Source organism: Prosopis cineraria, unplaced genomic scaffold (genome assembly GCF_029017545.1).
Source record: "Prosopis cineraria cultivar Desert tree isolate PC_DT_omini unplaced genomic scaffold, ASM2901754v1 PC665, whole genome shotgun sequence".
Lineage (NCBI taxonomy): Eukaryota > Viridiplantae > Streptophyta > Magnoliopsida > Fabales > Fabaceae > Prosopis > Prosopis cineraria.
In genome coordinates this window covers 8,425-30,226 of record NW_026555990.1, presented here as the reverse complement: position 1 = coordinate 30,226, position 21,802 = coordinate 8,425, and the positions used below count along the sequence as shown (strand labels likewise).

Below are 21,802 nucleotides of genomic sequence, written 5' to 3'. Positions count from 1 at the left end.
TAGCACCACATTGAAACTTTTTTTTTTCCAAGTGAGGGAGATTGAAATTTTAATGGGTTCGAAATCCTAAATTTTGTGGGGGTAAAATGTAAACTTTTCTTATTTCAACAAGCAATTTTTTATTTTTTTCAAATGAGTGGAGTATTTACCTACCCTCACACACACATAAGTTTGTTAGTATTAGAAAATTTGTTCACAATTAATATTGGATTGTATTTTAAATAGAATTTCTTTAACATAATAATACATGCAGGCAATTAAAAAAGGGGTTATGTTTGTGGATTGTACCATTGTGGTATGGTACTATGGTATATTAAAATTCTAGTGTGGAATAATATCTTATTTTTAATTCTAAAGATATGTTTTGTGACAAGATTGAAAGACTGTACTAAAATGATAAGATGTTAAAAAAAAAGTAAATAAAGATATCATGTTATTATTGTTGATGCGTAATAATGTGGCATGCAAGGAGAGCTGATTTGACGAGGAAACAGTAAAATAAAGGAGACGATGAGGGAAAAAGAGGGGGTGACAAGAACGTTGGTGGTTGAGAGCACGTGTTCCATAATGGGAATAAGCTTTTGGGTTTGATTGGTTATTAGAAATCTATTTACCCACCGCTGTTTAATTAAAAAGAAAAAAGAAAAAAAGAAATCTAGTTACCCAACAACTCATAAGAAAATGGATGGAGATGGTATCAAATATGTTTGGCATCATGGACGGGCATAATATAATTTTTTATTCTTTAAATTTGTTTTAGTTCTTAATTTAATATTTTAATTTTAATTTTTAATTAATTTATTTTTTATATTTTCTTAAATTCTTATGTAGATCTTTTAAGTTTTAAAATATAAATTAATTTTAAAATAATCTAATGGGTAAGATATATTGATAATTAGACATATATATATATACTTCATTCGTTTAAAAATATAAAGTATTTTTAATTAAATTTTACTCCTAATAAAGTAATTACTTACTTTCTAACTAACCCTATCTTTTCATATTTACTCTCATTAAATACCCTACAATAAATATAAAATTATTATTAATGGGGACACTTTTGAAAAAAAAAAGCAATGATTACACTTTGAAAGACTAAAAATACCTTACATTTTTAAATATCCAACTCTTCAAAAAATGACTTATATTTTTTAATGAAGAGAATATATATATATATATATATATATGTAGATAAATGATAATAATGATTTAACCCTTAAATCAATATAATTCCTTATATTGCATTTTATTTTTTTATCTATTTAAAATTTTAGAGTCTGATTTTTCCTACATAAATAATTATACTTTTTTATAATTTATATGGCTGACATCAACATTCCATTATCTGTGTCAGTAAATTATAATATTATCTTCTCTTTTTTAAGTAATAAGAATTAAATAAAAAATTAAAATAGACTTAAAAAATTAAATTGATAAAAATTAAATTTAAAAATTTAAGGTGTTAAAAATTATATTATCTCTTATATACTCATCCACTTCATTTAAAAAAAGAAGTCTTTTATTGTTTAAACATATAGACTAAGAAACGTAGTTAATATATTAAAATATTAATTACATTGCTTAACTCATCCCTTACTATTGCGTTGAATAAAGTAAAATTATCGGAATAAATAAGATATAATAGGAAAAATCTGTATAAATGCTGCTTTGAAATTTTAAAAAGATAGTAAAATGTAAAAAATATTTATATTTCAAAAAATAAAATAAAAGTAAGATGATCCTTTTACTTTTGGACTTTTTTAATTTTTTTTTCCATTCCTCTTCCGTCATTCTTCTTTACAGTGAGTCATTATCACCTTGGGGATAACCATCAAAATCTTCCTAGGATGAGTTTTTCCTCAAAAAAAAAAAAAAGAGCACAAAATCTTACAAAAAATTAGTACAAATACCTAGAACAAGAGCCTATTTGCAAATATATATAAAATTGAAAACGAAATAAAAGCAAGTTCGAAAGCAAACCTGGGCAAAATGGAACTTTGGGCTCAACCAATCTATGGGCTCTGAAAAAATAGTTCAGCCCAATAACCATGTGGACGCTTTTAAAATTTTAAAAAATATTTTTTTAATTATAATTACCTGAAAATTTGAACCCAACGCCAGTAACACCTAATTGTAATTAAGCAGAATTTAGGCATGTTTGATTTCTGTTTTAAAAAATTATTTTAAATTTTTTTAAAAAATAAAAAATTGTTTGAGTAAGTGTTTTGAATTTAAATGTTTGTGAAACTATATTCATTTTTGTTTTTTTTAAAAAATAGTATATATTAGAGATATTTTTCATTTTTTTTTACTTTTAAAGTACATTATATTTGACTTTTGTAAATGAACTTCAACCATGGTTATCAACAAGACTCTCTGGTCTGGGTTATGAAAGTTGCAAATCCCTCAAAGATGTAGAGTTCATTTTTGGTTAGTCTATCTGTTTTTTTTTTTTTTTTGGGTTGAAGAAGGAAAATTCATTAATCATTCAAAGCTGATACATCAGGGAAATCAATAGACATTAAACATAAAAAAGGGAGAGGGGGAGACAAATCCCATCTAGAAGGGCACACTCCCTTGTGACATTCTTTAGCTAATTAATCATTAACTAAATTGTCTCCAATCCAACCATTGACACTCCAAAATTCAAAAAGTGAGTGCTCCGCGTGTTTTGCAATATCCTAAGAGCAAAAAGGTTGATTATCAAAGCACATGGCACATCGATTTTTCCAAATGTGCCAGCATGTCACAGCCATAAAAGCCAAATGCCATTCATGAGTGCATCCGGAAAGAGAGAAATCCAAAAACCATTTTTCAAAACAGGAGACATTAAGATTATCAAAACAAAGGCTAAGAGATCTAGCGAACCATACTTTTTGGGACCAGTTACAAAGTAATAGCAGATGCTCATAAGTTTGAGGAAAATTATTACTGCAGTAGCAACAAAGAGGGTTTGATCTACAATGTCGCTTCCATAAATTCTCATTAGAAGGCACGACATGATTAAAGAGTCTCTAGAAGAAGTGCTTGACACGTTTTGGAACTCTAAGCTTCCATAGGGTTTTTCACACCCTTTTCTTGCAACAAGAAAGAAGTACTGGCTTTATATGAGATAATAGGCTGCTGGGCTGTCTAGTAAAGCCGGTAATTTTGGCCGAGCCCGATGAGCTAGCTCGAACCCACTAAAAAAAAGTTAGGGCCGGGCTTAAAAAAATATAACTTTTTTACGTTCAGGCTTATTTGAGCTAGCCCAAATAGGCCTGAAAAAATTCAAGCCAAGCTCGATCGGGTTCAGGCTTGGCTCCAATACCCAAATAAAAATATTTTATTTTTACAAAATATATTAAATATAATAAATATTAATTAATTAATTAATTTTTATGTTATTTTATACTAAAATACCATATATTTGAGTCCTATACATTATTTAAGTATCAAAAAATATATTTTATATTTTTTATAAAATAAAATAATTAATTTTAAAGTGAAAAAATTAATTAAAATGATTTTAAAAATATAAATTCGGGTATTTAGGCCGCCTGAAACTCGAAGAAATTTGGGCCGGGCTTGGCTATTCGGGCTTCTCAGGGAGTCGGGCCTATTCGAGTTCGGGCCTATATTCCTAACTCTATTGTTTAGTAGCCTATTTTCACAGTAAAGCATCATTTTTGCTTCTCAACTAGAATGGTTTGTCATTGAGGGGTCTTGAAAGAGGGATGCTATAGATGGCTTGAATTTCCTCAAATAAGAATTCCTCAATAAGAGATAAATCTCATGCACCATTAGTGATGAGCATGTCAACTCTTAATTCTCGAGCTTTTGGAATTGGGAGAGGTGATGACAGCATGAAATGATTGATATTGGGAATCCAAGGATCATTCCAGATGTAGATATCATCTCCATTACCAACACTCCAACATGTATCTTTCACGAGTAAATAGTGACCTTTAAGTAGACTGTTCCATGCCCTTGAAGGCTGAGCACCCTTTTTGGCATTAAGAAACTGGTTTTTGGGAAATAAACGCCTTTAAGATTTCTTGCCCAGAGTTTAGTCAAATTCAATAGTAAACGTTAGCATTGCTTGGCCAGTAAAGCTTGATTGAAAGCTAAAAGATCTTTGAATCCCATACCTCCTCAATATTTATTAAGAGTTAATTTGTTCCAAGCAAGCTAGTAAATCTTCCTTTCATTATCCTTTTACCCTTACCAAAATCCTAAAATGATACGGTTCAATGTAGTGCACACTTGAGTAGGGAAGAGGAAACAACACATTGAGTATGTTGGTATAGCATTGGCTATAGCTTTGATTAGAACTTCATGGCCAGCAGGAGAGAGTAACACATTTTTCCATCCTCTTACCTTCTTTTTCACCTTATCTTTAACAAAGGAAAGAGTGGCGATTTTTGATCTACCCTAAAGCACAAGGAGTCACAGGTATTTACTAAGGGAGGTAGCTTCATTGATGCCAGTGATTTCACAAAGTTCCCCTCGCATCTCCTCCGTGGTGTTCGGGGAGAAGAAGCAACATGATTTATCAAAATTAATGCTTTGACTTGAAGCTGAGCAATATTTGTGTAACAAAGTAGAGGGCATCAAGCAATTATCTTTGTTAACCTTGATAAAAAATAGCAAGTCATCAGCAAAGAAGGAGTGAGTAAGACTAGGACAGTGCTTGGTTGGTCTGATGCTGTTAATTAACTTGTTATCTACAGATTTGATGAGCATCCTAGATAAAACATCAGCCACAATGATAAAGAGGTAAGGGGAGAGAGGGTCCCCTTGCCAAAGCCCTCTTTAGAGAGTAACATCCATAACATTCCTACCAAAAAGCTTGAGATTAAACCTGACTAAGGAGATACATAGCATTATTTTACTAAACCAATGATGAGAAAAGCCGAGCTTAATAAGACAGCATGGAGAAAATCCCATTAACCTAGTTAAAAGCCTTGTTCAAGTCAAGTTTTATAGCCACCTCAAGATATTTCCCATTTTTTGTTTTTAGATAATGAAATAATTCATGAACAATGAAAATATTGTCTTGAATCACACGTCCTTAAACAAAGGCTCTTTGATTTTCTGTGATGATAGATGGTAGAATAGTTTTCATTCAACATAAAATTAGTTTCGAGAAGATCGTATAAGAAAAATTACATAGGTTATAGGTCTATAGTGGTACATAGATTCTGGGATTTTAACTTTTGGAATTAGAACTAAGTCAGTTTTATTGAGACCTTAAAGAGAAATATCAATGTGAAAAAAGTCAGTAACCATTGAGCAAATTTGAGTACCTATAATAGGCCAAGCTTTGTGATAGAACATAACTAAATATCTATCAGGACCTTGAGCCTTAGTACTTCTAAGGTCAAATAATGCATGCTTGATCTTTTTAGGAGAGAATGGCTAAGTTAAAAAATCATTGTTTGTATCGATGACTAGAGGGTCAACATATTTGAGTACTTTATCAAAATTCCTTCAGCCCATAGATTCAAAAAGAACTGAGTAAAAATTTTTAAATTGTCTACTAATCTCGATTTAAGAGTCATTCTAGTCCCCATATGCCCTTTGAGCTTTGGATAGTGTTCTTCATCCTTTTACAAGTTTTTCTCATATGGAAAAAGCGATAATTTTTGTCTCCCTATTTGCTCCAATTAACTATTAATCTTTAAAACTATTACTTTTCCTCCTTATCCCATAAAATTTCAAGTTCACACTTCAAGTCTCGTGCCAAATTAGCCTTGTTATCAGACCAATCCCCCTCATAGCACTACCGAAGATGAAGAAGAATTTGGCTTATGAGTATAGCACTATTACTGAAGTGCCATTTGCTTCATTTTAGTAAAGCATCTTTAGTTCTAGAGAGGTTACTATTAAACTAAGAAATACCTTATTGCTGTTTTAAGTTGAGTGAATCCTAATTATCTTTGATGACATATAAGAGTTCAGGATGATTAAGCCAAAAAAGCTCAAAATGAAACCATTTAGGAGCTTTCTTCTCTTTAGAGCCAATCTTTAATAGAAGGGGAGAGTAATCAGAGCCCACAAGATCTAAGACAATCAATAAGGCATTACGATATTTCTCCCTCCAGTTGATATTGCATACTACTTGGTCAAGCTATTCCAAAATGAAACCACCCTCTTCCTGATTGTTAGCCCAAGTAAATTGGGGCCTACTATACTCTAAGTATAATGGAGTTCATGAAAAAATAGAAAAGTTAAAATGACTTAGGGAAGAAAGGGCAGCCCTTTTGTTTTTCATAGCAGTAGAGTAGTTCATTAAAGTCTCCTAGGCAAATCCAGGGAAGATTTTCCTTAAGGTCTAGTCGATACATTTGGCTTTAGTAATAGTTCTTCAATTCTTCTTTTGGTGGGCCATAAACAAATGTACATAGGCACTTAGTGTGGAACAAACCATTGCTGACAGTGGTATGGAAGAAGTTGCTAGTGATTATGTGAACATTAATAAAGATAGTGGAAGACTACAAGAGATAGAGACCATCAGAGCGTCCTTGTGGGTTAAGAGAAATACCTATTGACAAAGGCACTCGATTTTGTTGTATTTCATTTTCATTTCTGAGAGAAAGACAATAGAGGGCTTATGTTTGTGATGGAGGAATTTGATATGACTCTCAGTTAGGGTTGCCTTAGACCCTGACAATTCCATGCAAGGAGACTCATTGATGACTAGTAGCCTTTGAAGGTAAGCCACCAAGCCGTTCACTTGCTATAGATAAAGCATAAGTAGAGAAAATGATCAGGTTAAGGAGTTCCCCCAAGACTGGTACTTCAACAAGTGCATTAAAGTTTATCTTAATCGCCTTTAAATTTTTCTTTTTACATCCCTTAGATTTCATAGGACCCTTATCTTTAAAGAATTTTCAATTAGGATTAGAAATTACCTCTTTAGCAGGATTGTATTTGATCAATGTGTTGCAATCAAGTCTCCTTAATCTCTTAGGATTAAGTGAAGGCCTATCATCCCCTATTGGATGCTTGAGATTGACCTTATCAAGCTATTTCACAAGATCTTCTTTCGTAATTATAGGTGATTCAAGGGGCATAGAGAGTGGGATGGGGGTTGGTTCATCTTTTGGGGGTAGTTCAACAAAATATTTAGCATTGGTAGACTTCATAGCATTAGAGATTATAAGGCTTGAACTTAGTTCTTTTCCGTTAGAGTTTATAGATATGTCAGGCCCAACAATTATGTCAAAACTGAAATAGGTAGATTAGGCCTTATCTGAGAAATTAGGCTTAGTAGAGTTGGCCCATAAAGGTGAAGAGGTGCTAGCCTGGAGAGTTGACTCTGAGGTTTTATTTTTTCTTAAAGAGAGATAGAGAGCTTGAGTATTTTTCTATGATTCATTTCTTGCCCCATTAGAGCCATGGTGCCCAGCATTGTGCCTGCCTAAATGAGGAATTTTTATATTGACTTAGGGTGAATTAGAAAAAGAATGTTTGTGGGTACTGCCAAACACATGCGTCCCTTTTTCATCATTATTGCACGCCATCCTTAGACTACCTTCCAATTCTAAAATATCCCTTGATTTTGAGACGTTGATAGTTTTGGCCACTGGCTTCTAATAAGCGAGCCAATCCAGCCTCTATCATTTGAAGGATCTTTTTGAAACTAACATTGATCAAACTCACATGTTTTATTGCTATGGCCAGATCTACTACAACTATAGCAGAAAAGTTGAAATTTTTCATATTTGATCGACACCCATGAACTCGATCTATCAGGTCTTGCCACCTACAAGCCATCTATAAGGGGACGATTAAGTGAGATGGCAACTTTGATTTGTAAAAAAAAACGATTAACACTGCCTTGGCTCCTAGTTTCTTTGTAAGCTGAAACCCTGCCTATTTTGTTACCGAGCGTGAGAATATTCTTGTGAACCATGCCAGCTATAAGGATTCCACGTATTTGGATCCAAAATAGACAACCATCAAATTAGGTTTCTTCTACAATCATAAAAGGTTGTGGTTCACGCAAGCAGAAGATAAAGCCTTAAATAATCTATGGTTGATCCCTAAGGATCCTTAAGAGTTCCTTCTTCCTTTTGAAGTTAAACAAGAAAAAGTTATCACCAGCATCTTTAATAGAGAACTTACCTCATACAGACCAAGCTTTGTCGATTAAGTTCTTGATAGTTGCTTTGTTTTGGGGTTTTTGAGCAATAAGCTTACCTATTAAGGTTTAGACTTATTCATTCATTTCCCAACAAAGGTTGACTACATTGTTCACTAATTTTTTGCTAGAAATTGAGTTCCCAGGACCTTTCAAGTTGCTGTTGTCTATATTAATCACAGAGAGAGCTAAAAGGAGATGCTCATCAAGGAAGAAGAGGAGAGAAATGATGGAAAAGTAGGAGAATAGAGTAGAAGGGAACATTGCTCTCAAAGAGATGAAAGGGGGCACTCTCACAAAAGGAGAAAATAGCTCTCATGATAGGAAAGAAAAGCTCTCACGGAGGAGAGAGCAATGTAGTAAAGTTAACTATCTTTATCTACAGTATTTTGTTAGTTAAACATAAGAGATTGTTAAATAATGAGGCTCAACTCAACATATCAACACATTCAAAATCAGATCTTATTGATGAATCCTCTCTCGACAGTCAATCAGGCCTACTCACTGGTTTTTCAAGAAGAAATACAGTTCCTCCTTATAGGTTGAGTACTAAAGGCTTTGTCCTGGTTGCTAGAGGGTGTGGTAGGTTTAATAAAGGACGAGGATGAGCAAGTTTATCTAAAGAGTATACATACTATCATAACCTAGGCCACAAAAAAGATAATTGCTATCATTTAGTAGGATTCCCATCAAGCTTTGGCAAAGGAAGAAGCACTCAAGATCAACAAATCAACCACACAAATACCCCTCCTACTAATTCAACTCTAATTCAGTTATAGGAATGTTAGCTCCTTTCTTAACAAGACTATGACATTATCCTGAAAATGTTGGGCAAGGATACCAAATCCATCCCTAGTGGTGCTGTAAATACAAATGACTCGAAAGAGTCATTAGGTTCAATTTACAACATTTTATCTAGTACAATTTCAACTGCACCTATTTCAAACATGCATAAAGCACACTGGTTGTTGGATTAAAGGGCCACAGCACTTGTTGTTAGTTCATTAAATTTTTTTGTGATAAATACACTGAGTATATTAAAACCTTTATAAAGATACATATCGTAAATGGAGAAATACTAGTTGTCACACACAAAGGATCCATCACATTGTATGATAATATAGTCCTGTAAAATATACTTTATGTGCCTAAAATTTATTATGATTTGGTTTTCATCTCACATCTCACCTTATAATACAATTGTATTGTTGCTTTCTTTCTTGATATGTGTATTATATAGGATCTTTATAAAGGAGCATTAGGACAACTAGTAAAATAGATTCTACACTTCACATTATTAAAGAGACTGACATTCCTATTTATAATTCTTCTATATCTATTAATAAACTTAGGCACCTTAGGTTAGGCCATGCTTCGTTTCATGTTCTTAGACATCTTAACGCTTTGAAATATGAATTATCTTCTACTAACACTGATAAATGTAATGTTTACTTACAAGCAAAATAGCCACAATTTTCCTTTCCTTATGGTAATAATAATGTTGTTCACTACTTCCATCTCATTCATATGGATATGTGGGGTCCATACAAGGAACCCACGCACCAAGAGTATAGATATTTCTTAACTATTGTAGATGATATGTCACGTGCCACTTGGGTGTGTATTTATTAACCAATAAGTTTGAATTATTTTATTTTATTAAGATTTTTTTTTGCCTTTATACCGACTCAATTTTCTGCCCATATCAAAAGAGTCAAAATAGATAATGGAATTGAATTTATTAATAGTGATGTGTCAACTTATTTTTTGAATAATGGAGTGATTCATGACACTTCTTGTCCTTATACACTTCAACAAAATAGGGTGGTTGAAAAGAAACATAGGCATATTCTAGAAGTAGTTGGGAGCCTTATGTTTCAAGCTAATATTCCAATTAAGTTCTAGGGGTAAAGTATTAAAGCTGCCATTTATCTAATCAATAAGACACCTTCTAGGGCCATCAACTACAAGACTCCATATGCTATGATGTATGAAAGACAACTTGACTTGGGTCATTTATGAATTTTTGGATGTTTAGCGTATATGAAAAAATTAAATAGAATGGACAAATTTCACCCTAGGTTTGAATCTTGCATCTTCTTAAGATATCCTAATAGTAAAAAAAGGTACCTCTTTCATTCTGATATTGCTTTAGATAATTTTTCTTTTGATTTTGTTACTAACCATAATGCACAGAATCAGCTTGATCCTACTTCACATAATTTTGGTTTACAAATTGATAGTTTCAATGATTATGTGATTCCTAATGATTTTGATTTACATTCTCACACTGAATCACCATTATCATGTCCTGTTACGCATAAAAAACCCCAGTTTGGCTTAAAGATTATGATTGCATTAAACTAGCTCATTTAAATAGTGTTGAATCTAAAACCAAAAAGAAAATTTTGTACCTTATTCAACATAGTGTTTGTTACACTAATATATCATCTTCTTGTAAGGATTTTAATGTGCTCTGATGAGATCATAAAACCAAATACTTCTGAAGGGGTAGTCATGAATAGTAGGTGGGCAGCGGCAATGAAAAATGAGATGGATGCCTTAGAGAGAAATAAAACTTGGGAGATAGTTGACCTTCCTACTGGTAAGAAAGTTATATGGTATTGATGGGTTTTTAAGAAGTATAATGCTAATGGCACCTTAAACAGATTAAAATCTAGGTTACTTACAAAAGGATATAGTCAAGTTGAAGGAGTGGATTACTTTGACTCCTGTAGTGAAGATGACCACTATTAGGATTGTTTTGTCTTTAACTATTAAAAATAAATGTTGTATGTGTCAAATAGATGTGGATAATGTATTTTTACAATGGGACTTAACTGAAAAAGTTTTTATGAAAATCCCTCAAGGTTTTGCTAAAAATAGAGACAAAAAGGTGTGTAAACTTATAAAGTCTTTATATGGACTAAAACAAGTATCAAGGCAGTAGAACTTAAAATTATCTAAATCTTTAGTTTTGTCAGAGGTCTTACATAGAGCAAACATGATGACTCCATATTTTCTAAACAAAAGGATAATGATTTAGTTTTAATATGGCCTATGTAGATGATTTACTTATTATTGGAAATTCTAATTCCTTTATTCAAGAAACAAAAGATTATTTTCATAGTAATTTCAAAATGAAAGATCTAGGTCCTTTGAAATATATCCTAGGACTAGAAATAGTTAAATCAAAAAAAGGAGTTATCTTAAACCAAAGGAAGCATGCTTTAAATATGATTGCTAGTATTGGGTTGAGTGCTGTTAGGCCAAGGAATGTTCCTATGGCTCAATGTTTAAAGTTGTATAATGAACCTAGAAAGGGGGAGAAAGATCCTCTTCTGTTTGATGCAACTAGATATAGATGATTGATTGGTGAAATGTTGTATTTGACTATGATCCATCCAAATTTGAGTTTCACTATGCAAATGTTGAGTCAATATATGAGTAGTCCTAGAAAATCGCATATAAAGGCAATTATGAATGCAGTTAAACATTTGAAGAAAGATCCTAGTCAAGGCACTTTCTTTCCTTTTGGTGGAGGGGTGATGCTTGAAGGATATTCAAGTTCTGACTAGGGAGCATGTGTAAACACTTAAAGGTCTGTCACAAGGTATGTCATTAAGATAGGAGGAGCACACATTGTATGTGAGTCAAAGAAGCAAACAACAATTTCATGTTCTTCAACAGAAGTTGAACACAAGGCATTAAGAAGTACTATTTTAGAGATTACGTAGCTAGTTGGTTTATTGAAAGACTTGAAGGTTGAGAATCCTCTTCCTATTCTAATACATTGTGATAGCAAAGTAGCAATTAAAATTGCTTTGAATTTGGTATTTCATGAATGGATAAAGCATATTGAAATTTATTGCCATTTTATTTGTGAGAAGCTTAATGAAGGCTTGATTAAATTACACCATGTGTCTTCTTCAAATCAACAAGCAAATATTTTTACTAAAGCCTTAGGTAAATTGGGTATGAGAGAATGTTAATCAAGTTAGGAACCATAAATATTTTTGATTCTAACTTGAGGGGGAGTGTAGAAAATAATTCTTTCAATTTTATTTATAAAACATATTCTAGGAGTAATTTTTTATTTAGAATATAGGACACTTTATAATAATTAAACTATTTTTTTTTAATTTCACTTCTTCTTGATTAAAATGAAGGTCTTTAATGTAACTGTATTATTAAAGTGCATCTCCTATTTTATGATACTAAGAAAAAATTAATTTTTTTAAGATATGTAAAATATTAAAAGTGTCCTATAATAAGAACCGAAAAAAGTATTGATTAATGTTGGTTCTTCACAATAATATTTCTAGATATTCATTTATTTATTAGATAATTAGGTCTAGGCAACAAATACCTTGTTTACTATAAAGTGTGCTTATTAACACCCCCCCCCCCAAAAGGGGGTTAATAAAGAGTGTTATTTGCTAAAACTTTTTTCTATAATTTGTAATTAACTTTGAGTTTTGAAAGCGGTTTATCCATCCGTTAGCAACATCCTGAAATGCAAAGCGCATGACTTCGATGGAAGCGGGAAGTCTACTCAGGTGTCCATTCCTTACTCGCAATCTCTCTCCACCCACCGCAAATTCTTCCTCACCGTTCCCTTCTCTTCCTCCTACTTTCTCGCTCCGCTTCCGGGTTTCATCTTCGACTTCTTCTTCGTCCAATTCTCCAATCGCCAATTCCAATCCTAATTACAGAGTTCCCAAGCCCAAACGAGACTGGGTCGCCGATTGGGTCTCCCAGAACGACGATACCGTTCGTACCTTGCCCATCTACGTTGGTGCCGCCTCCCTCTTGGTCGTTTTCTTTAATCGTGCCCTTTATGGCATCGCTCCTGTTGCTGATGCTAGCAGGTTCCCAATTTTATTTTTAAGTTGGGGCTTTGTAGTTTACGTTGTCATTTAACAGTTGCCGCAATCAATGTTGGTATGTTAAAATTTGTATTGTTTGAATTAGTTTACTAGGAGTGCCAGTGTGCCACCACGAGTGCTTCCTACGAGAATGAAGCGAAATTTAGCGTTGAATAATTCGGATTAACGGTAACAAAATTTTCATTAACAAACTGTAAAGCCTAGTTTCTACTTTCTACAAGCAAATCCATTTTTCTTCCTTTTGCTTTCTTTATCATACATTGAAAATACATATCAAATTATCTCCTTCTTCATTTTGTCACCTCACATTCATCTACCTGCAGTATATTGCAGCTCAGTATTTACACCACAATGTTAAAATATCATTAACCTAACCAAGCCACCATTTACATCCAAATTATATGCTTGGAATCTGAAATTCAGCATGGTAGCCAATTAATCTTCGAGGAGTAAGATTGAAGAACTGTACTTGGTTAAGCTAATTCCTAATGTTGTAAGTGTAATGTGACTTGCAATGATAGGCAATACCAGAAAAGCCTCTAATCTTTCACTGCGTGATATATGAGTTATGGGGTATTCTATTATCGAATGTTCAAAGGCTTTACTACCTTGGTGGAAGTATTCTAACAGATCATGTATATTTAGACAGCTTTGAGTTACTTGTTCTAATTGGCACTTAAGCAATCAATACTCTGCAGTTCGCAATCTAGAGCGGATCTCTTGACTGTAGCATTGGCTGTCACCAATATCTTAACTGGTCTGGTGTGGCTGTCTATAAGACCCAAATCTATAACTACGGTGTGCTCTTTGCATCTAGATTTTAAGTGCTTCATCCCCCTCTTGTTGACTTAATTAATATGCATCTTAATTTTGCATTCAAAACTTTACTTCCTGTTATGCTTATCTAGGTAAATCCGCAAGGAGTTGAATGTAAGAGGGTGTGTACTCGTCTCCCTGATTATGCAGTTAGTGAGTTGCTCTGGTAATGTACATTATTGACACTTGTCAACTTCATTTGCATTGATACTTCTTCCTGTCGACCCAAGTGCATTCTGCTTCTGTGGAGGAGTTCAATCCAACATTGTGGATTAGACAATATGGCCTTCATATCCCTTTTTATTGAACTGCCAATTTGAAAATGGAAAATGAATGAATAAAAAAACAGTATTTTGTATATTGATGTGTGATGATGTTACATGTGATGTCATGAGAAATTATAGTAAGGTCTTCTACATGTGATGTTAATGACTTTAAAAATAACACAAAATGTAATCTTGATTTATGCGCCAGAGGAAAAATTCATGTGCAAGTAAGGATTGTATTGCTTAAGTGCTTCCTCTACTGATGGTTTATATTCTCAGGGTGTGGGAATCTCTGTCAGGTGTCACACGCTGCAGGTCACTTGTTATTGTTTATGAGAACATTTGTGTGCTTCAAATTGGTTGCGCAGCAGAAGCTTCTTCAAGGAATGGGGAGGCCGTTAATGTGGATGCCAATAAATTGATGCAAGGAACTCTATATCAGGGTGTTATAAAATCTGGAGCTCGTATGTTTGTGACAATGAACCATCATTAACTGTATATTACATATCATAGTTGACTGTTAAATAAGTTAATTATTATTCAGGGAGATGCGTGTTAAAGTGAATCATAACCAAGTCTTATCTAAATGTGCAGAGAGTTACTTGGCCAACCTATCTCTTTATCCTGGGAAATCTGAGCTGCCATTTTTGCCTTCAAACACTCAGGTATCGTGTTATATATTAAAGTGTGCCATTTCACTGCCTTTCCTCTCAACCTGACAGATTTCCATGCAAGTCTTTTTAAATTGTGTTCTATCTCAGTCAATGATTCAACATATTTCTCAAGCATTGACATTTTAAAAGAGTAAAAGATTCAGGAATCAGTTTATATAATCACTTGTTTCTCAACAGGTTGACAATATTTATGGGGGTTGACCCTTTTAATTGAATTAAGCTAAAATGGCAATTTGGAGCAAACATACATCTTGTAACTTCAATGACTTCAGCTCTACTTTGGCATCAGAAAATTCTTTGGTTGTCAAAATTCCTTTTTTTAAAGAATAATTATCAATGTCACATTTGTCATTGGTATGTATTGCCTTTAAAAGGAGGATGCAAAGAAAGGAAAAAGGTCGAATAAGCAGTTTACATAGGCAAATGTGTTTGTCGTCGGCCTTGGTTTAAAGACATTTTGAAGGAACTAGCTTGACCCTAGATTTCCTTGTGTTTTGAAGTGACCACGAGGTATTTGCTGGGGCTCCCTAACAGTAAAAGATTGGTGTATAAATAATGGCACTAGACCAACTAGTCACGCCACAAAATTGGTAAACCGGTTACTAAACTTTTCCGGCCAAGGGTGAACCACGTCAAAATACAATCAGTGGAACCAATTATGAACTAGTCAAAACCCATAAACCCAGTAGTTTGGTGGTTCAAACCAGTTGTGTGTGTGTGTGGTTTTTTTAATCTTTACATTTTTTAATTTAAATAATATTTTTAAGTTATCAGTTATATATAGTTATACCTTATGAGCATTGGAAAAATAATACCAGTGGCAAATGTGCAAGAAATATGTATATATTATAAAATAAATTTAAAAATAAGTATATACATTATAAATATTTTACATCTCATAATTATTTATATGAACTTTTTTTCCATTTTTACCAACAGAGTTATCATGTTTCTAGGCAGTAATTTTGCAACCACTTGGAGATAAAGGAATTGCAATTATTGGTGGTGACACAATACGAGGTTTCACTACTTCTGACCAGGTATGGTTGCTTAGCATTTTTGTCCTCATTCCGAGAATATATAAATTTGTCAAAATTGCTGCAATCTTTGTATGCAACTGCGGCATGTTATTCTGTAGAATTTAACATCTTAATAGTTGAAATCCAAAATATTTGGGATTATAGAATTTTGGTACTTGAAGATGTCAAGTTTCAAATTATCCGTCTTCACGACATACTAATGCTATCAGCATAATTGTAGGCTTGGCACCGAATATGCCTATAACATATTCCAGTGATCAAACTGAGTTACTTGCATGATTAGTGACATAAAATGATTACAGGCTTGGATTACTCTTATTGGAGAAAAGCTGGATTCTACCCTTGCAAAACATGTAAGGCAGCTCCAACTTACTTCACAAGATTGAATAATTGAGAGATACTGAATATATATATATATATATATATATATTTTTTTGGGTGGGTGGGAGCATGCAATGCATATTTCGATATTTTGTTTATGTAGTTGATTGATTTTAGCATCCGCATACATACGACAACAACACACGCAGAGACATACAGCAGGTGGTTTTACCATGATTTGTAATCATTCATAGTATTTATATGTAGTAATGTCCAAGGATTATGGTTTCCTAGAGACGTTTGTAACTAGTATCTACTGCATACGGGGATTTAGAAATTTATCATGCTCTATCAGTTGTCCCCTTGCAATATGCGATAATATGAAGAAAGTAGAAATTGAGTATTGTAGTTCGTTAAAATAGTATATTTACATTTAATATACCTTCAACTAGAGTACCACTTCCGATGATGAACATCAGCATTCCAGGTTCCAAAATTAGTACAATAGAGGGAAAAATTTAGGATTAAGGGTCATTTTTGTCTCTAAAGTGTGTGTGAAAGTTTACAAATGACCCTAAACTCAATTCAGGGTCAATTTTATCTCTCAACTTTAAAAATTGATCTTTCGTGCCCCTGACATTATTTTCTATTAAGTAGGTCTCACATTTGAAATTTTAATATTTTTGATTGTAAAATATTTAAGTGGGCCTCGCCATTATTTTTTAAGAGTTTTTTTTTTGGTCCCAATCTCTTCCCTCTCAGTGACTCTCAGTGATCTTCATGCCTTCTGCAGCAGCCATGGTGGTTCTCTGATTCTCTCCCACTCCTCACTAAACCAGTACTTGCTCATTAACTCATGCGTGCCCACAAACTCATGCCTGTAAACTCATGCAATAGCCAATGAACACAAGTTGTTCGTTTTCAGCTTCCCGTATTTGAAAAGCTTGACCATGAACTTTGGTGAAGAGTCCTACCCATGAGCAGTTACAGCAAGTGAACTTGACGAGGACTCTACTGTTGACCACATCATTGGTGTGGGCCTTGCACATGTTGTTGGTGGGCTTGTCGAAGCGTGCCACGTAGATGTCGCCATCCACAAAAACCACAAGTTTTTTCCTCCAGCCAAGAAACCCCATCTTCGCTATTGTTGTAGCAGGAGCTACTGTTGCTACCTTTTCGAATTCTTCTGGAAGCTCCTCATCACCTTCATTATCATCTCAACCTTTCTATCCTCATCTTTTGGTCTGTCGTCCAACAATATGCCTTCAAGTTTTACGTCTCTAACACCAAGCTTACCTAATTAAACTACTCTAACTACACAAAGGTCATCCAAGTTTTACATCTTCAAGTTTTAAGTAATATCAGGCGAGCTCGTCAGAAAGGGGTGGCATGGTCAGGGAGGTGTCATTGGATTCCTCTGCTTAGCTTCCTCTCACTCCCAGCAATGGCACACTTATATCGAAGCTCCTTGTGGAAAAGAGCGCTCGCCCTTGATAGGAGAAGGGAGAGCATGAAATCGGGGCTCTTTTGCTTCAATTTTGTTGGAGCCAGTAGGAGGTTCTAAGGCCTTCATGTTGCTTAGCTTGGTCTGGTTTGACGGCATTGATTCTTAAATCAAAGATAGAGAGGAAGATGAAGAAGAGAGAGGAAGAGAGGAGAGAGGGAGGAGTATGAAGAGAGGATGGGGGGGGGGAGAGATTTTCTCAAATATGTTCTACCAAAAACATCATCAATTTTTGATTAATAAAACAAAAATAGTTTCAAACAGGTTCCAAATTTTTAAAGTTAAGAATAAAATTGATTTTAAGTTGAATTTAAGATCATTTATGTACTTTTGCATACACTTTAGGAATAAAAATACCCTAATCTAAAATTTACCCTCCTGATAGAGTTCCGAAATAATAGGTGATCTGAGAAGATAGATATTATACATAAATAGTCTTTTTAATTTATTTTAGATCTTTTATATTTAATAATATTGTTTTAAATTTTATTTAGGTATTTAGTTATCTAGATTTTATATAGATATTTAGATATTAATTTAGATATCTATATTTTTATCTAGATATCTAGTTTAGATTTTATTCAGGTATTTAGTTCTTTAGATTTTATAGTATTTTATATAGATATAGATTTTAGAAGACTTTATTCAATTTATTTAATTATCTAGTTATCTAGATTTTATTTATTATTTTAAAATTGTATTTAGTATTATAAATATCCTTAGCAACTTAGAAGCAGGCATATCATAAATAAACATATTTTTGAGACTCTTGGTTTTTTGAAGATTCTCCTAAACATGACTACTAAGAAAAGTATAAAACAATTTTTTGTTTTATATCATTTTGATAGATTTATTTCTTCTATAAGTTCTATGTTTTCTTATTAATATTATGAAGTTAGATTTTAATTTTATATGTTTATAGAAATTTATTTTCCTTATTTCCTATAATCATCTTGAAACCTATCACCTTCCCATAAATGTTTAGCACCTGTTGCTCTCTGTTATTGTTATTGTTTTTTTTTTTTTAACCCTAATCATGCTCCTATTATTCTTTAAAAGATGGTAATCTTGATATAAGTTGTTGTAAGAGTGTATCTGCTAATACCTTATGTTTTCATTGTTTTCTGGACGTGTCTTTTGTTGCCTTTAGGTTTGTCAAATGATAGAAACCTCAAGACGTGCAGAAAGACCTTTGACTTGTGCCAATCTTTGTTTTTGCTTCAGAGCTTTGTAATAAACATTTTAGTTTAGCCATTGATAATAATCTTGTTTTAGCCCGCATCAAAATTTCAGAGTTAACGGATAACAAGAAACAAACAAGGATTACTCAGCTGGAGAGGACTGAAAAAATGAAAAGGAAAAAAGAAGGAATCCATTCATATTGCTGCTAATATACAACTATGTGAGAACTGTGAAGTATGTTTCATGTTTATAGAAGTCATTAATCAAGTGAAAGAAAGGAAAGAAATTTTATGGATGACAAGAAACAAACAAGGATTACTCAGCTGGGGAGGAGTGAAAAAATGAAAAGGAAAAAAGAAGGAATCCATTCATATTGCTGCTAATATACAACTGTGTGAGAACTGTGAAGTATGTTTCATGTTTATAGAAGTCATTAATCAAGTGAAAGAAAGGAAAGAAACAAAATTTCTGTTGCCTAAAATCCGCCCAAAAACAATGAAAAGAATGAATGCCTACTGCTATGACTATTGTGCTTTACAAGGGTACCCGACGACCCTGATAGATTAGTGTCCCCTTACTTTATATGAATGACCTTTCCCAAGGTAGAACCCCTGTTGCAGGATCGGCAAAATAAGACAGAAGGAAATCCTTCAAGCCAGTATCCCAAACCTCACAAAATTGCCGCCGCCAGTTCGGTGGTTCAATGGCCTCTGTTCCTAGCCCTGGTGCTCTATCCTTTGATCCCTTGTTTGGTCTTCTTGCCAGTCAACCACATAGGTAGCAACCCTTCTGAAGAACTTGGCTTTGAAGGTCTCCCCCACCTGATATTTGTAGTGGTTTATTATAGCAGTACCTTCAGGCATGTTCTGATACGTGTATCCATCCTCAGCTGAAAATGGTGCACCACATTCAGAAGACTAGTGTCGAGCAAATCTGGCCTCACTATTGATTTGTGTCTCTCAGGGCTCTGAAGCCTGCATGTGTATCCTATAGTCACTCCTCGTTTAGGCGGTGAGCGCAACCCAGAAGGACCAAAGCTATGACAAGCTGTTCTTATCTCTGCAATATTTGATGATGAGAAATTTGCCACCACTGATTTCAGAGAGTTCCCTCCAGGAATATCATGACCGAACTGGTGATGAAATTCATTGGGGAAGTAGAAGAACTCATCGACATCAAAGAATCCAACCCACTTGCACTCATCTCTTGCTCTCAAAGCACAGTGAGAAAAGCCTGCTTCCTGAGTCTTAATCCATGGCCAGGTTTGTCTGCTAACATTATACCCTTGACGGTCGAGTTCCTGGCTAACCTTCTCTATATCATCATCACTGTTGTTGTCATAGATGAACCATCGTTCAACTCCAAGCCAGGAAGGTACATAATCCATTCTCTGAGCGCAGATGCTTGGTTCCACACCATAGTGCAAGCACACAGCTCATGCTTCTTTGTCTTTCTTTTTCTCTTCTGAGCTCGAGGACTTGAACTGCGGACTCTTGCCACCGATGACATGAGCTCGCGAACCGGGTGCCTTATATGGCCGCTCAAGTGGCTGACGGTAACCCGAATTCCCTGAGCCTTTTCTGGGCTGTGTTTCTGATACTCCGTGGCAGCAAACACCTAACCACTTCCTGAGCAACTGAAACTGCTTTGGTGGTGAGCAAGAAGTTATTTTCTTTGCCCAAATTCTTCAACCCAAAGTGGCAGAGGAATCGGTTTGGCTCCGATATCTTGTGAGGTCGAAGATTTAATCCTTTTACAAATACAACGGTGGTATTACCATCCAAAATCGCTTCATACACCACCTTGTCCCACGACTGGGCAGTCCGGTTAACCAGCGAATCCCAATCCTACGACCAATCTCCCCGCGCCGGCGCAAATCGACGGCGGCAGCTGAGTAGTTCGTCTGGGGAATTGGACACCTCACGATGGATCTGAATTCATCGTAGTTGTCCGTGGAAAGCACCGGCTGAGTAAGAAACGTCGGCGAGCTGGTTATTAACTTCGCCGGTCGAACCGTTGAAGAAGAGCTTGTAGTATATACACTCCAATTCTGGACTCTGCCGGAGAAATTTGTTGCTCACCATCAAAACCACATGGTCAGGGAAAACAATCCGATCTTCAACTCTCAAGGGAGCAATCTGGGGTCAGGAAAATCGAGAACCGAACGACTTGCAGAAGAGGACAAAAGCGATAAGTGAGAGGTAATAATGGCGGGGCGAAACGGTGAGGAAGAAATAGAGATAGAGAAGCGATCGGAGGATAAGAAGAGGAAGACGAAGAAGGAGAAGCAGAGAAGAAGTGACCTCAAGGAGAAGAAGCGGGTCAGCGAGAAAGCACCAGTACTGACACGCTTCTTCTTCCGGCGCTGCCCAGAATCCATTGTTTCTCAGTCTGTCTGAATCACTGAAAGAGTTAAAAATCCAACCTTTAAGTAGAAGAAGAACCAGAAGAAGGATTCTGGAAGACGCGAAATACAAAGATCTGGGAGATGACATGAGGTTGAAGAAGAAGAAGGCGACAAGTTCTGGAGAAACAAGGAATGGGTAGGAGAGAGCTGTACGCGTGAGATAATTGAGACCCTCAAAGGCGAAAAGTTGAAGAAAGTGCGGTTGAGTGGTATTAGAGTGAGAGAGAGAGAGAGAGAGAGAGAGGCTTGGAGTGGTGACTGGGAAAGGGGGACAGGGTTGTGTTGCTGGCATCGTATTCGCTGTTGACAGCGCGTGACGCGGTGACAAATGTGTTTCTTTTCTGGGATTATTTATTGCATAAAATAGTTGGGATGGAATATGGATGGTAAAAAAATTAAAAAGGCATTAAATTAAAGAAGCAAGAGTCTTGTTGGAGAGAGAGAAGAGAGAGAGAGAGAGAGAGAGAGAGGAATCGTAAAAAGGAAAGTTTGGATTTGGTGGCTTGGGTTTGGGGATCGGCCTTAAATGGAATTTTGCCAATTTGCCATCAAACTTCACTTTGCTTGTACCA

General features: G+C 34.7%; 2 protein-coding genes across 6 annotated transcripts; one reads left to right on the top strand and one right to left on the bottom strand.

The window, feature by feature from the left end:
* Nucleotides 1-12,623: 12,623 nt before the first annotated feature.
* LOC129297960 (protein COFACTOR ASSEMBLY OF COMPLEX C SUBUNIT B CCB4, chloroplastic-like) lies at nucleotides 12,624-19,025 on the top strand. 5 transcript variants are annotated; one of them, XM_054936320.1, is made up of 8 exons: nucleotides 12,624-13,002; nucleotides 13,719-13,818; nucleotides 13,929-14,002; nucleotides 14,382-14,566; nucleotides 14,697-14,767; nucleotides 15,733-15,816; nucleotides 16,119-16,169; nucleotides 18,792-19,025. In XM_054936320.1, exons 1-8 carry the CDS (start codon nucleotides 12,659-12,661, stop codon nucleotides 18,873-18,875), a joined length of 993 nt encoding a protein of 330 aa, XP_054792295.1. In that variant the 5' UTR covers nucleotides 12,624-12,658; the 3' UTR covers nucleotides 18,876-19,025. The 5 variants fall into 5 exon arrangements, 4 of the variants coding, with proteins under 4 accessions (XP_054792295.1, XP_054792298.1, XP_054792297.1 ...); XM_054936323.1 differs by lacking the exon at nucleotides 18,792-19,025 and adding an exon at nucleotides 16,934-17,818; XM_054936322.1 differs by lacking the exon at nucleotides 18,792-19,025 and adding an exon at nucleotides 16,931-17,818.
* A 140-nt stretch (nucleotides 19,026-19,165) lies between these two features.
* Nucleotides 19,166-21,218, bottom strand: LOC129297959 (glycosyltransferase family 92 protein RCOM_0530710-like). The gene is given in 7 exon segments (XM_054936319.1): nucleotides 19,166-19,575; nucleotides 19,578-19,709; nucleotides 19,712-20,197; nucleotides 20,200-20,410; nucleotides 20,413-20,670; nucleotides 20,785-20,955; nucleotides 20,958-21,218. Coding segments are annotated over 7 exon segments (1,677 nt in total). The 5' UTR covers nucleotides 21,204-21,218; the 3' UTR covers nucleotides 19,166-19,402.
* Between the last annotated feature and the right edge of the window lie 584 nt (nucleotides 21,219-21,802).

Bases quoted from the DNA above. Each gene is read 5' to 3' on its own strand.
- LOC129297960 (XM_054936320.1), top strand. From the start codon at position 12,659: ATGACTTCGATGGAAGCGGGAAGTCTACTCAGGTGTCCATTCCTTACT. The intron at 13,819-13,928 runs GTGTGCTCTTTG...ATGCTTATCTAG, and splicing joins GACCCAAATCTATAACTACG to GTAAATCCGCAAGGAGTTGA. The intron at 14,567-14,696 runs GTATGTTTGTGA...CTAAATGTGCAG, and splicing joins TGTTATAAAATCTGGAGCTC to AGAGTTACTTGGCCAACCTA.